This window comes from Mustela nivalis (genome assembly GCF_964662115.1).
Source record: "Mustela nivalis genome assembly, chromosome: 1".
Lineage (NCBI taxonomy): Eukaryota > Metazoa > Chordata > Mammalia > Carnivora > Mustelidae > Mustela > Mustela nivalis.
The window spans coordinates 65317492-65333166 of record NC_139020.1 but is presented as its reverse complement, the minus strand read 5'-3'; the positions used below and the strand labels follow the sequence as shown (position 1 = coordinate 65333166).

Genomic DNA, 15675 nt, shown 5'->3' with positions numbered 1-15675 from the left:
ATCCCCACTTACACCAATGGACAGATCATGTAAACAGAAAATAAACAATGAAACAATGGCTTTGAATGACACACTGGACCAGATGGACTTAACAGATATATTCAGAACATTCCATCCTTAAAACAGCAGAATACACATTCTTTGCAAGTGCACATGGAACATTCTCCAGAATATCACATCAGAAAACAGGCCTCAACAAATACCATGCCATAGTCATATCATGCACCTTTTCTGACTATAACATTATAAAACTAGAAGTCAACCACAAGAAAAAATTTGGAAAGACCAAAAATACATGGAGGTTGAACACCATGCTACTAAACAATGCAAGAGTCAATCAGGAAATCAAAGAAGAAAATATTAAAAAATACACGGAAACAAGTGAAAATAAAAACACAACAGTCCGAGACCTTCAGGATACACCAAAAGCAATCCTAAGAGGGAAATGTACAGCAATACAGGCCTGTCTCAAGAAGCAAGAAAAATCCCAAATAAACAACCCAGCTTTACACCTATAGGAGCTAGAAAAAGAACAACAAATAAAGCCTAATGTCAGCAGAAGGAAGGAAATAATAAGGATTAGGGCAGAAATAAATGATACAGAAACTAAAACAAAAAACAAAAAACAAAAAAACAAGAGAACAGATCAATGAAACCAGGAGCTGGTTCTCTGAAAAAAAAAAATAAAATTGAGAAACCTCTAGTCAGACTTGTCAAAAAGAAAAGAGAAAGGGCCCAAATAAATAAAATCACAAACAAGAAAGGAGAAATCACAACCAATACCACAGAAATACAAACAATTATGAGAGAATATCACGAAAAACTACATGCCAATAAAGCAGACAACCTAGAAGAAATGCATAATTTCCTAGAAGCATATAAACTACCAAAACTGAAATAGGAAGAAATAAAAAACTTAAACAGGCTGATAACAAGCAAAGAATTGAATTGGTAATAAAAAAACTCCCAACAAACAAAAGTCCAGGACCAGATGGCCACACAGGTGAATTCTACCATTTAAAAAAGAGTTAATACTTATTTTTCTGAAATTGTTCCAAAAAACAGAAAAGGAAGGAAAAGTTTCAAATTTATTTTATGAGGCCAGCATTACCCTCATACCCAAACCAGATAAAGACTCCCCTAAAAAACTCCAAGCCAGATCTCTGATGAACACGGAGGCAAAAATTCTCACGAAAATACTAGCAAACCAAAGTCAACAATAAATGTTAAAAAAATCACTCATCATGAGTAAGTGGGATTTATTCCTGGGTTGCAAGTGTGATTCAATATTCACAAATCAATCAATATGACACACCACATTAATAAAAGGAAAGGACCATATGATCATTTTAATAGATGCAGAAAAAGGATCTGGCAAAGCTCAACATTCATTCATGATAAAAACTCTCAATAAAGTAGGTTTAGTGGGAATATACCTCAACACAATAAACGCCATATATGAGAAACCCACAGCTAATATCATACTAAATGGGGAACAAATGAGAGCTTTTCCTCTATGGTCAGAAATAAGCACAGATGTCCACCTTCACCACTCTTACCACTGTTATTTAACACTATTATTTAACACAGCATTGGACGTCCAAGCCACAGCAATCAGACAACAAAAAGAAATAAAAGGCATCCACATAGGCAAGGAAGAACTAAAACTTTCACTATTTGCAAATGACATGATACTAACATATAGAAAACCCAAGAGTCCACCAAGAAAAACCTGCTAGAACTGATAAATAAATTAAGTAAAGTCACAAGATACAAAATCAATATACAGAAATCTGTTGCATTTCTATACACCGATAATTGAGTTGCATTCCTATACACTAGTAACAAAACAGGAGAAAGAGTAATTAAGAAATCAATCCCATTTACAATTGCACCAAAACCAAAAAGATACGTAGGAGTAAACCTAACCAAAGAGAAAGACCTGTACTCTGTACTCTGAAAACTATAAAACCCTGAAGAAAGAAACTGAAGATGACACAAAGGAAAGACATGTCATGCTCAAGGATCAGAAGAACAAATATTGTTGAAATGTCTATACTACCCAAAGCAATCTCCGCATTTAATGCAATTCCTACCAAAATACCACCAGCATTTTTCAGAGCCAGAACAAATAATCCTAACATTTGTAGGAATTAACAAAGATCCCAAATAGCCAAAGCAAACTTGAAAAAGAAAAACAAAGCTGGGAACATCACAATTCCAGATTTTAAGTTACATTACAAAGTTGTAGTGATCAAAACAGTATGGTACTGGCACAAAAACAGACACATAGATCAACAGAACAGAAAACCCAGAAATGAATCACAACTATATGGTCAATTAATCCTGACAAAGCAGGAACAAATATTCAATGGGAAAAAGACAGTCTCTTCAACAAATGGTGTTTGGAAAACTGGAGAGTAACATGCAAAAGAATGAAACTGGACTTTATTATATTATTATATCAAACACAAAAATAAATTAAAAAATTAAAGACCTAAATGTGAGACCTGAAACCATAAAAATCCTAGAAGAGAATATAGGCAGTAACTTCTTTGACATTGGTTACAGCATCTCCCTTCTAGACATGTTTCTCGAGGCAGGAGAAACAAAAGCAAAAACAAACTCTTTGGACTTAACAAAATAAAAAGCTTTTGCACAGCAAAACAATCAGCAAAATTAAGAGCCTACAGAATGGGAGAAGCTATTTGCAATGACTACCTGAGAAAGGGTTAGCATAAAACTCAACATCCGAAAAATAATTACTTACCTTTCCTGTTAGATTATTTTCCTATAGAACATTTATCAACATTATTGACTAATAGTTCCTGTGTAAGTTGCAGTTTATTAATTACTAATCAAATTGAGCAATTTCACTTTTTTCTTTCATTCTTCTACAGTCTTACCTTTGTGTTTTCTTCCTTTTTTTTTTTAAAGGTTTTTATTTTTAAAAAGATTTTATTTATTTATTTGACAGAGTTCACAAATAGGCAGAGAGGCAGGCAGAGAGAGAGAGAGAAAAGGAAGCAGGCTCCCTCCTGAGCAGAGAGCCCGATGCACGACTCGATCCCAGGATCCTGAGATCATGACCTGAGCTGAAGGCAGAGGCTTAACCCACTGAGCCACCCAGGCGCCCTCTTTGTGTTTTCTTAAGTGTTTTGTTTTTTATGTAAAAGTGGAAAATGAAGATATTACTGGAAAGCATGGAGACAATAAAGATCATCCAAAATGCCATCAAAGTTCATTATTTCCAGACATCTGTGTGTGCTTGCACAAACAATTTTATGTGAATGAGATTAACGATGTAACTTTTTGATGGAAGGCAGACTAGTTTAGCAGAAAGACACTCAGGTGTAAATCCCATCCTAGCTCTTTCATTTTTAAAAAACGATTTATTTATTTTGAGAGAGAAAGTGAGAGCAAGTGCACAAATGCAAGTGGGAGAAGGGGCAAAGAGACTCCTCAAGCAGATTCCATAGTGCCCATGACCCATGACCTGAGCTAAAACCAAGAATTGGATGCTCAACCATAAGCCACCCAGGTGCCCTTCCAGCTCTTCCATTACTGATCATGTGAATTGAGTGTGTATTTACTTTTCCCTCCGTGTATTAAAAGAAGGGCTAATAACAACTATCTCAGGGTTTTGAGAGAAATGACATAGTTACTCAATAATGTAAGTTTCTTTTCCCTTTTTCTTAACCTTTGACCTTGACATTGGAGGGCTTTCCTAGAGTTCATCATAAACAACTCTTGTTTATCTCATAGTATTTGACTGCAAGTATCTGGAACAAAGAGACCATATCTTACTAAATTTTGAAGAGCCCCAAAATGTTGGCTAAATAAATGAGGTCCTAAAAAGAAGAGTTTTCTTTTGACTTCTATTTGGAATGGTTGACTCTGGGTTCATTTAATTAAACTGCATCTCATATTCTACTTGCTATCTTCATTCTTAATGCTATCTATATTTTCTCCTAGTTTCAATGAAAAAATGCAGCTAAGTGGGAGTGCCTGGGTGGCTCAGTTAGTTTAGTGTCTGATTCTCTCTCTCCCTTTTTTTGAATTTTATTTTTTATTTTATTTAAGAGTAAAAAAATTATTTGAGAGAGTGAGAGAGAGAGAGAGAGAGAGAGAACAAGTGGGGAGGGGCAGAGGAAGAGAAAGAAGCACACTCCTTGCTGAGCAGGGAACCCAACATGGGGCTCAATCCTGGGACTCTAGAATCATGACCTGAACCAAAGGCGGACACTTAACCAACTAGGCCACCCAGGTGCCTCTGATTCTTGATTTTTGGCTCAGGTCATGATCTCAGGGTCCTGAGATCCAGCACCAAGTTGGGCTCCGCACTCAGCGGGACACCTGCTTGAGATGCTTTCTCCCTCTCCCTTTGCTCCTCCTCCTGCTCATGCAGGCACTCTCTCTAATAAATAAATAAATCTTTAAAAAATCTTTAAAAACAATGTAGCCAAGTGATTTTAAGCAAGTCACTTACTGTACCATACAGTTTCCTCATTTTAAAGAGGATAATAGATTCATACTAGTACTTCCTGAACTTCACAAACATGATAGTACTTCCCAATTACAAAACCTATACAAATTTGTTATTACTATAAGAAGTTAGTTCATTGTCTATTTTAATTCATAATTATTATTTTGTGGACCCACTCACCAATCTCTTTTTTTTCCTACTATACTACCTGTTCTGTACACCCATTTTTCCTACATTTATCTTTTTCTAATCCTTTGGTTTACTGTTGCTGTGGCGTGAAATCACTGATCTCTGCAAGGGAACATTTGATAAGCACTGGAGGAAACCAAACTAGAGATACATTCACAAGTCACACACAGTTCAAGACCGAAGGCTTAGACTTTAAGATAAAGCAAGATACACCAGGAGAGGTGAGGAACAAGTTTCAGAGAAATATGGAATAGAGGCTAGGAACAGATCTGAATCCTGACTCTGTTACTTTAGCTATGTGGACTTAGTAAACCTTTCTGGTCCTACATTTCCGCATCTGTAAAGTGCAGGTACTTACATCATAGTATTATAAATTTGAGATATGTGTGTGAAGCACTTAAGAACAGTGCCTGGCACATTGTAAACACTCAGTAAATATCAACTATTATAATTATTATAAGCTGATCAGTGGTTGACAACAGGTGGGAAGGTAAAGCAAGAGTTTGAAAGTTCAGAGAAACACTGAACGTTAACTTTAGCAGTTCTGTATTTTCTCATTAACTTGTCCCTTAAGCCCGACTTCTAGACTGAAGTACTTTTTTTCCTTAAAATTTTCTTGGGTCAGATTTTTTAAAAACAGCAACAGTTCAAAATATTTGAAGGCAGTAATAGTGAAGCTGCTAATCATAACCTTAAGTTTGACTATTTTCTACTTTATTGTATACAGAACAGCCATGTTTCCAATTTGTATAACCTAAACATTTTGTTACTCACTTTCCTGCTGGTATAACTGAAGTAGGGGTAGAGACTAAAGAGGAAGTCAGGATTTAAAGCTTTGCTTCACATTTCAGGTACTAGAGGCAAAAGTTTTTCATAATGCCATAATGGAGAGACAACATTCACCTGACAAAGTTGCCATGCACTGAGTTTGCTTTTAACATTCTTTATCCGTTACTGTGACATCCAGATACCTGAGTTTTTCTTTTTCTTTTTTTTAAAGATTTTATTTATTTATCTGACAGAGAGAGAGAGAGAGAGAGAGATCACAAGTAGGCAGAGAGGCAGGCAGAGAGCTAGAGGGGGAAGCAGGCTCTCTGATACCTGAGTTTTTCTTTTTTTTTTAAAGATTTTATTTATTTATTTGACAGAGAGAGAGAGATCACAAGTAGGCAGAGAGGCAGGCAGAGAGCTAGAGAGGGAAGCAGGCTCCCTGATGAGCAGAGAGCCTGATGTGGGGTTTGATCCCAGGACCCCAGGACCATGACCTGAGCCGAAGGCAGAGGCTTAACCCACTGAGCCACCCAGGCGCCCCCAGATACCAGAGTTCTTGAATACAAGAGCCACTACTGGCTATAAAACCTATGCTCAGGTTTGATACTACAAACTTACTGCATTTTGGCCACATCTACTCCTGCATGTTTTTAGTTTGGCCTACTGGGTTCTGAGTATTGGTTGCCAATACTTAAAAATTGAAACATTTCACACAAAAATCCAGCCTTAGGGTTTCTCTTGAGGGAAGAAAAACATGTATCTCAGAACACTGGACCCACATTCTTGTGAGCAACAATCTGTTAGTGCTTAACAGCTGGTCGTTTCAGTTACAGCATGGACACTGATTTGCCACATTTCTTATCATTCTCCATTGTTTTACACCAGGCCAGTTTCATTCATTTGCTTTATTATTCTGCACCCTCCCGTCCCCCGTAGATATTTGAGTTTGCAAACCCTGTCTAGATAGACTTTTCCTGTCTCCGATCAAAGTTTACTTTGTTCCAAGTTCCTCACAAGTTTTTCAAAGCAATAGCTAAATAATCTCATCAATTATGAGTATTTTGCATGTGCTTTCTGGAGATAGTATCTTCATAAGAAGGATGACTCTGCACGTGGAAATTACAGGCACCACGGGATTACAGTCAGGACGGCAACTGTTCATTCTACTTTTTCTACTATCCTGGCGTAGCCATACCTTACTGTCCTCAGGCAAGCCTAGGGAATTGCTTCTCAGTAGAACAATGAACACCCCCCTCCGTGGGCAACCTACTTATCTAGTACTTTTATAGACTGCCCTATTTCCAAAGGACCAAAAGCTCTGGGCCATTCTGACTCCCCGTTTCCTCGGAGGCTTCAGGATATCCGGCCTGACGGCATTTCCCCATACCTGTTTTCGGGGCTTGCTTTGCGCTGGGCAGTCGCGCCCAAGGAGCGTGCGCATCCAGCATGAGCTCATTTCTCAGGGGCGTTTCCAGAAGGCCCGGACTGGCTGCGCACACTAGGCGCAGTCGGCCTCACTTTATCAATGGCCACCGCTGCTGGGAGGGTGCAAGCGCCCGGAGGCGCTGCCTCACTAGCAGCTTTGTTCCTACTTGAGCGTCGGAGAGTTCGCACCCAGCCGGGTAGGCGCCCTGGACCCGTCTGGCCCTTTCGGGGAAGACGCTGGTTCTTTGGACGCGCTATCCCGGGCGGAGGGAAGGCTCCGACCCGCAATTTGAGCCGCGCCGGGCCGAGAGACTCTTGGTGGGTGGGGAGAGCCCCTCTGAACTCTCTGTTCGCTTGAGCGCTCCGAGCCCAGCGCCGCCGACCGCAGCAGTTTCGGACCGGCTGCGCAGAGTGCCCGCGCTCCCTATCTGCGGTTTCCACAACGGCTGAAAGAAGCCGCAGACAAACCCATCACACACCGTCTGCCACGACCCCTCTAGAGCTTCCCTCCGCTCTTGGGACAGCCGCCGGGGGCGAAAGGCCAATCACACCGCATCTAGGTCTTGCGATTGGACGACAGTGAGTGCTGATTGGCTGCCGCTACGGGTTTCGGCCTCCCTCCTTTTCCCTTTTGCCCCCACTCCAGTTCCAAGGCTTCAAGCCAATGAGAAGGCGCTTTATAGTCGCCCTCCCTTTTCTTTCTTCTTCTCCCCACCTTGGCGAGGGAGGAGACGTTCTGACTGGCCGTACTGTCCTCGGAAGCCCCCTCGCTTCACCAATCACCGAGGGAGGTACACTCCCAGCGGAGTTGTCGGCCAATTACAAGGCGCGGCCGCGGCGCCCAGCCGTGCCGTTTCACCGGTGACTCCGGGTTTCACCGTCCTTAACTCTTCAAGCTTTTTCGTAAGGGCCGGCCACTGTGATTGGCCACTGCTGCCATTGTCGAATTTCTCCTCTAGCCAGCCACAGAACTAGAACCCACCTTCTTCTCCATCGGCTATCTTCGGCATTTTCCGCTTTTTGGGCGTGGATTTCTAGCGACACTTCCTAATTGGTGTCTCAGGTCGATCGGCTTTTTCCGGGCGGAGTGGCAAACAATCGACGTCTGTGATTGGCTCTGCTCTGGCTTCGGCTCCGTAGCCGAAGCAGGCAAGCGCGGACCTCGGACGGCGATTCCCAGACGCCTGTTACGCGGGTGGCGGGGCGCTGGGCGGTGTAAGGCTGGGTGGGGGAGGAAGGAGGCGGAGGACGAGTAGGAGGGGGGAGGGTGAGTGGGGAAGAGCTAGGCGGCTGCGCAGACGGCGCTCCTCACACAGAGCAGCCCCCGACCCGGGCGAATGCAGGCTTGTGCTGCCGCCGCCGCCAACGCCGCCGCCGCCGCCGCCCGGGCCGAGTGACAAAGGAAGGAAGGAAGGAAGCGAGGAGGAGCCGGCCCCGCAGCCGCTGACAGGGCTCCGGGCTGGGGGCAAAGCGCGGAGACTTCCTGAGCGGGCACCGAGCAGAGGCGAGGGGCGGGAGGGCGGCCGCGCTGGTGCCGCGGACGGGGGAGGGGGCCCCAGGGGACGGAAGCGGTTGCCGGGTTCCCATGTCCCCGGCGTATGGGGAGCAGTCGAGGATCCGCTGCCTGGGGTCTGAAGGGAGCTGCCTCCGCCACAGCCGCCGCCATGGCCGCTGGATCCAGCCGCCGCCTGCAGCTGCTCCTGGCGCAATGAGAAGAGGAGCCGCCGCCACCGCCCGCCTCTGACTGATTCGCGACTCCGCCGCCTTCCAGTTCGCCGGGCCCCCGCCGTCTGCCCGCCGGATCCCGCCGCTGCCGGAGCCGCAGCGTTTCCCGTCGCATCTCCGAGCCACCCCCTCCCTCTCCCTCCCTCTTTCCCATCCCCCCTTCTTTTCAAGCGTGAGACTCGTGATCCTTCCGCCGCTTTCCTTCTTCATTGACTCGGAAAAAAAATCCCCGAGGAAAATATAATATTCAGAGTACTTATTTTCAATCAAGTATTTGCCCCCGTTTCACGTGATATATATATTTTTAAGACTCCCCCCTCCCTTTTTCCTTTCCAAGGAAAGGGAGGGGAAAGAACTGTATTTTTTTCCCAGCCCCAAATCATCTATATGTTAAATATCCATACTGATCTGTCTTGAAGGAGAAATACATCGCTTGGTTTTTTTTTTTTTTTTTTAAATAGCTGTACAGAAAGGAGTGAAAAGCCAAGAAGACGAAGTCTTTTTTTTTTTTTTTTAATCTTCTTTTGGGACAACTTAATGCTGCATTTATCATTAACCTAACACCCCAGCATAAAACAAAAGGAAGAAAAGGAAGGAAGGAAAAGAGGGTGATTCGGGAAAAGAGTGATCATGTCAGGGCGGCCCAGAACCACCTCCTTTGCGGAGAGCTGCAAGCCAGTGCAGCAGCCTTCAGCTTTTGGCAGCATGAAAGTTAGCAGTGAGTATTGATTTTATTTTACACCCCTTCTCCACCTCACCCTTAAAATACAAAGCCTTTACTAACCAGGATCTTAAAATATTAGATCTTCTGCTAATAATAATCAAGAGGTAGTGGAAAAGGGCAAAAACCTGTCTTCAGTCAAGGATGAGGCAGCTCCCTCTCTATTCCCATACCACTTCCCCCGGTCTCATTAACCTTGAATTGAGAGAATATGCTTTTTACTTGGATGATTTGATTTGAAAGTTGCTTCTTTTCTTATACTTTTTGTGCTCTTGGTAGTTAGCTTTATCAAGTGCTTGAGTATTTCCATGTTGAAATAGTGATGAAAGTATTTTCTTGCTCATTCTTTCGAATAAAGAGGACTATTCAATCCTTACGTACATTTACAGTGTATTTGTCTTTTGGAATGAGGGTTATTTTATTTAGCTCAGGTCTTAGGGGTTGTCATAGTTCTGTATACTTGCTAGAAAGACTAAATGTCAGTCTCCTAACATTTGTTTCTTGTTTGTGTGACTACAGAGTATTTGGTCTTAATTCAGAGATGAACTTGCTTAGTACCTAGCATTCACGTTTGGAGGCGAGGCTTGAGTTCTCCCTTTAGAAAGGGTCTGTGGGAGCTGGTAGAGACCCAGTAGCATCGCTACAGGCATTGTTTTAATTGCACACGTTTTAATGTGATCTCTTAACCTTCCCGTTTTGACATTACCAATTTACCACTATATAATTTGTTTAATCAAAAGGTAACTTGGAAGTAGGTTCAAGTTTTGATTGAGGTTTGTATTGTCATGTTGCCAGATACTAAGTTGAATGTTAATTGTCACTGACTCGTCATTAAGTTCAGTTTTGGGGTGCCATGGCATTCAGCGTTTGTTAAATTATCTAGAATTCAAACGTCCCTTCTTAGGACTATTTAAAATACTCTTGCATTGGTTTCCTCCCACATTTAGATAAAACTATGGGTTTAGTTATTACATTATGGATTTACACCTTTCTGTCACAGGCTTTGTAGAAGGCTGTAGTCCTGAGTATAATAGGGATATTTGAGCTTGTGTTCAGGGTTGTTGCTAGACTGTACTTTTGTCCCAGATTTGTGCTAAATAGTCTGTGTTTGGTATACTAAGTATCTACTGTTCCAGAGTATCTCTATTTGTAGATAGGTATTTAGTGACAGTTTATTTAAACCATACTTCCAGAATTTGACAAAAATATCTACATTGTTTCCTTATTCCTGGAGAAAGGGGCATAGTGAGGGCAAAGAAAAACTGTTGCCTAGGAGAGAACTGAAAAACTGAGATTTTTAAAAAATATATACATGCTGTAATGTGAAGTTGATTATATGCTTAAGCAACCGAAAATTATCATTTTTAATTGAGCCCAGAATTTCAATTTATTTTGGCATTTGGACTTCCCTGAAACAGGGTAGTCTAAGGTAGTAGCTGAATAGCAGATCAGTTTTAAAAGTTATTTATTCATTATTTATTTTTGTGACTAGTACAGAATGCTGGGTATGTGAAGAAGGCAGCTGATGATGCATTTTTCAGAGGAGAGGCAAGCTTTCTAAGCACTTCATGGGGTCATTTGAAAGGAATATTTTAAAATTCTGGGGTAATTTTCAGCTATGATGAGGCAAATCTTATAATAGCTACTTAAGAGCCTCTTGTGGTACTGAAGTGTTTGTATGTTTTTCATCTTGGTAATATAGTTTAAAACCACTTGAAATCAATTTTAGGTAATTATTTTATTAGATCAATTTCAGAGAGCAAAATGGAATAGCTTATAATATTAAGTTTTTGGACTTTTAATTTTGTTTCCGAGGTTTTTTTTGAAAATGACTTCTTAATTCTTGGTAATGTGGTTTGTTGACTGAGGTTGGAGTAACTCTTGTAAAGTGCATAGGCTAAAGTGTTTAATTTTCTTTTCTTATATAGATCATAACATTTAAAAAATTGGAGTTCAATGCAAATTTTGTGTTTTTAACAACTTTGACTTACATTTTAGTAGAAATTTAGTACATTTTAGAAGAAAAAGGATATCATTAAACATTTGTTTCAGTGCTACTGTTCTAAGGGACCCCTGTTCAAAATAGAGATACATAAATTAAAGTCTTTGGCCTCAAAAGCTTATCATTTAGTCGTAGAGGCAGGTTATGGGACGAAATATGAACAGTATCATGATGACTGCAAGATTATAAATACAAAGAGAATGCTTTGTTCAGAGGGATGAAGAATACAGGAGTGAGGCCTCTGGATTGGAGAGGAAGGACTTCCTGCAGAAATGTGTTTTAAGACAGGTGTTAAAGGAGACAGCCGTTTGAATTGATAGAGAAGCATAAAGGATTCTAGGTGGAAGGAATGGACAGAGGCACAGAGATGGTGATTTTTGTGTGGCAGGTAGATAATTTTTGTACTTACCAAGCAAGTTGGTAAATCTGAGTTAAAGGGGCCTAAGTTGAAAAATAAGAAGAGAGAGAGTTTGGAAAATGTGTTAACCATAGTTGACGGAGAGCAGAAGGGACTTGTAAGAGGTTGGTTGTGATTCAATAGAGATTGGGATTTACTGTAGGTTGGTGAACAAGATGTTTATTTGAAGGTGATTTGGACAGCTGAGTTAATGGATTACAGTAAACATTAGAGCCCTTTCAGAGAAATAGGGTATGTTGTGAACATGAGGAAATATAAAATAAAATGTGAAAATGGTATGAAAGTAACACATTTGAGAGATAGCATGAATGACGAACTGGCAGGACTTCAGATTGGATCGAAGGGGAATATTTGGGAGGGAGTCAGGAGTTAAAAATAACTTCTGATGTTGTTGGTCTGGAAGACTTGACGGCCGAGTTATATTGTCGATTGTAATGGGAAAGTTGAGAAAGTGCTGAGATGAGAAGGTAGAGGATTTCGCTTTTTAAAAATTTAATATACAGTAGGTTCCCTTAAAGTTCAGCAGAGAGCACGTGGTTACTGGCAGTGATATTTAACTTTACAGTTTATTAATTGCACAGTTTCTAATTTTTCTTCACCTAAGAATGTTGGATTTATTTGGGGGAGCAGTAAACAATGGTTTTTATTTAAATGCTATTAAATAATGTCTTAAAAAAGAAAGTAATTTTTTATGTAGATTCAAAAACCTCACCCTTGACCCCTAGTTATAATAATTCCATGGTAATTTATCGAAAAGCAGTGGAAATATTTTTTGGACTAAAAATATTTGACTAATATTTTTTGTGACATTAAAAACTTTAGATATTTTATTTTTTAAAGATTTTATTTATTTTACAGAGAGAGAGATGGAAAGAGAGTACAAGCAAGGGGAGCTGCAAGCCGAGGGAGAGGGAGAAGCAGGCTTCTCACTGAGTAGGGTGCCCATTATGGGGCTCAGTCCCAGGACCCTAGAATCATGACCTGAATGGAAGGCAGATGCTTAATCAGCTGAACCATCCAGGCCGCCCCGAAACTAGATATTTTAAATAGCCTTTAATTTAATCTTTTGGTACATTTAAAACCTGTTTTTCATAAATAATTATTATTCTTTGTTAAACTTTGCACTTAAAATAATGATAATAATAGTAATAATAGCCTCCTTTATTTGGTTTGTGAAGGCTCCAGCAGAAATTATAAGTTGATTTTATAACATATTTTTTGCCTTTTTGGTTAAGTATTCATCCCAAGTTTGTTTGTTTACTTATTTATTTTAAAGATGTATTTATTTAGAGAGAGGGGGAGCATAAGCAGGAGGGGAAGAAGAGAAACTGAAGCAGACTCCACGCTGAGGGCAGAGTCCGAAGTGGGGTTTGATCTCACAACCCTGAGCCCAAACCAAGAGTCAACACTTAACAAACTGTGCCACCCAGGTGCCCTGTATTCATCCCAAGTTTAAATCATGTATCTAAATTGTGTATTTCAAATATTACTTTTTACTTACTATGGTGAAACCAATGTTTCTTTTTGGTTTGCATTCAGACGCAAGTGTCTTTAAGTGTCTAAATGTTAGGAGCTGTACAGTTCCTTCTGTAGAATTGTGTATTACTACTCAAAAAAGAGAAGGTAAAGGACTTCCTATGGTAATTTTGGTTAAAATATTAATAATAGGGGCACCTGGGTGGCTCAGTCGTTAAGCGTCTGCCTTTGGCTTGGGTCCTGATTCTAGGACCCTGGGATCCATCCCGCATTGGGCTCCCTGCTCAGCAGAAAGCCTGCTTCTCTCTCTCTCCCACTCCCCCTACTTGTGTTTTCTCTCTCTGTCAAGCAAATAAATAAAATCTTAAAAAAATAATTAGTTAAAAATCCTTTTGGTATACTGTTGGCAAAATTTTAGCCAATTGGCTAGGTTTAATTTTTAAATAGAAGATTTAAAAAGAGGAGAGTAAATCAGTGAGTATCATTTATTTCCTCATATAAAACTTTTTACATCAGTTTTTTTAGTGAAGAGAGGATAATTAATAGCAGTTGCATATTTTTGTGCAGTATTTAGTCATCTTGTATTAAAACCAAAAGCTACGTGGCAACTTAGAGTTATTCTGTTCTTCAGGGAGTTCAATCTCCTTGTGACATCTAAAAATTAGGTTATTAGAATTTAGTCAATTTCTAGATCATCATGTTTATGTGGATGGGAGCTCGTGTGTGAGACTGAAAACCTTACTTTCATTAAGTTTTCATTCCTTTCCCAACCAGACCTTTCCAGAGCTGTTAAAACACTAATACTTCTGTAAAAGAATTGCACGCTCTCTTGTTGTATGCATCTGTAGAGTGCTAATTGTGAAATGATTATAAGGAATAGGAGCTAGGACAAAACTTTAAGTGAGCCGAGAGATTCACAAATCGATTTATGGCTGATTGGGAATGGCATTGAGTAAATGAGGTGACATTCATTTCACTGGTGTAGTTCATATGAAAATCAGTTCTTGCACTCCGTGCCATCTGCTCCTTGTTTTGGACTTCAGTTGCAGGTGTGAGATACTGTTTTGGAGAGACACCAAAGCTGGTGAAGTCAGAGTTTTTTAAATGTCAGTAGCAGATTCTGAGACTTGAAAAGCTGTTTTTGTGTGTTTTATATATGGAGAATGCTGTGAAACAGACCCATGCTGACCTGATGCCACAGTTTCATACTTTTTAATAAGACTCATGGGATTGTGGGATAAGAATGGGGATGGGCAGACTGTAAGTCTGTGGTGTCTCTTGTTATGCTCCACCCTGCAATGGAGAATCGAGGGACAGCACGTGTATGTATGTATGTGACTGGAGTATATGCTGGTACTAAGAAGACCAATCTGATTTCCCAGATACTGTTCTAAAAACATAATCACTCTAAGTAGATGAATTTGTTGGAAAATTTGCATCATTTCCTAGCATTTTTGGGGGCAGGGAATGTAATGGAAAGGGACTCTTATGTGATTTCAAGACTAGAGGTATTTTTATTGTTTATTGACTTTGGAGTAGAGGTTGCAGTCTTTGCTTCTATCTTAGATTGTACAAATCTTCCTTGGTTATGTAAATTGTCTTTGAAATTGTTGAATGTAATGTGGAAATATATATTCATATAAAGACCTATGTGAGTAGTACAAGGAAAAACTGACAGTAGAGTTAAAGAACAATTTAATAGTTTTCCCAAACGTTTTTATCATTAAATTGATAAAGGACATAAATTAAAAAGGGACATTTATTCTATTCTGTTTATTACTGAGTTTTCTGTTTTTCAAAGTTAATACCCAGCACATTATGAACATTGAAAATTATTTAAATAAATACTGTATCTGTAATGTACTTGGTCTGGTATAAAGATAAAACTCTGTAGATTTGGATTCTCAGTTTACAATCCCCCTGCCCACTTTTGCTTATGTTTTAGGGACAAAGTCTACTTTTAAATGGTATGCAAGTTAAATTTTTGTAGGTAGTTGAATCTTACATTTTTGTATTGGGTAATTTTCTTAGAAGCATTCTGATTTGATTAGATTGAGGCAATGATGTATTTTTTTGTTTCTCAGTTCTGCCAAATCAAGTTTTCCTTTTTTTCTCCAGGGTGCTATGGCCAACAATGTCATAAAATATGAATCCCTTAAAATGTTCTCTTTTCAATGTATTCTAGAGTCATTAATTTCTTGATTGTCCTTTGAAATCAATTTAATAATAAAAAGTAAACATTTCTGATGGAAGAGGAACTGTTTTTCTAGAAACTTGTATTTTGGATGGTGGTGAAATTTAAATGAACTTACAGGCATAAGATTGAACATACATGCTTTAAAGTTAGAGAGGTGGGTAGGCTGGCACAAATATTAGTAACACTGGTACTAAGCACTGACATTAAAACTCTTTTTCATTATCCTTAATTTTATCATGTGAAATCCTAGGCTTTTGAAGCTAAA

At 39.9% G+C, this 15675-nt stretch overlaps 2 protein-coding genes across 7 annotated transcripts in view; one reads left to right on the top strand and one right to left on the bottom strand.

Annotated features, from left to right (window-relative positions):
* The window catches only part of LOC309853782 (uncharacterized protein), a gene marked incomplete at its 5' end in the record, with an annotated part of 62282 nt that extends 53532 nt beyond the window's left edge, over nt 1-8750 (bottom strand). For all 4 annotated transcript variants that reach the window (XM_082712264.1, XM_082712262.1, XM_082712263.1 and 1 more), the window contains one exon: nt 6834-8750. In XM_082712264.1, coding sequence (XP_082568390.1) covers nt 8154-8750 — 597 coding nt within the window. In that variant the 3' untranslated portion in view covers nt 6834-8153. The remainder of the gene's footprint in view (nt 1-6833) is intronic.
* Nucleotides 8751-9033: 283 nt separating this feature from the next.
* Nucleotides 9034-15675, top strand: part of GSK3B (glycogen synthase kinase 3 beta) — a 214438-nt gene continuing 207796 nt past the window's right edge. For 2 of the 3 annotated variants that reach the window (XM_082712161.1, XM_082712163.1), the window contains exon 1: nt 9177-9314. In XM_082712161.1, the coding sequence (XP_082568287.1) occupies nt 9227-9314 (88 nt within the window). In that variant the 5' untranslated portion in view covers nt 9177-9226. Of the gene's footprint in view, nt 9315-15675 lie in introns of all 3 variants that reach the window. The other variant, XM_082712162.1, reaches the window with a different exon arrangement.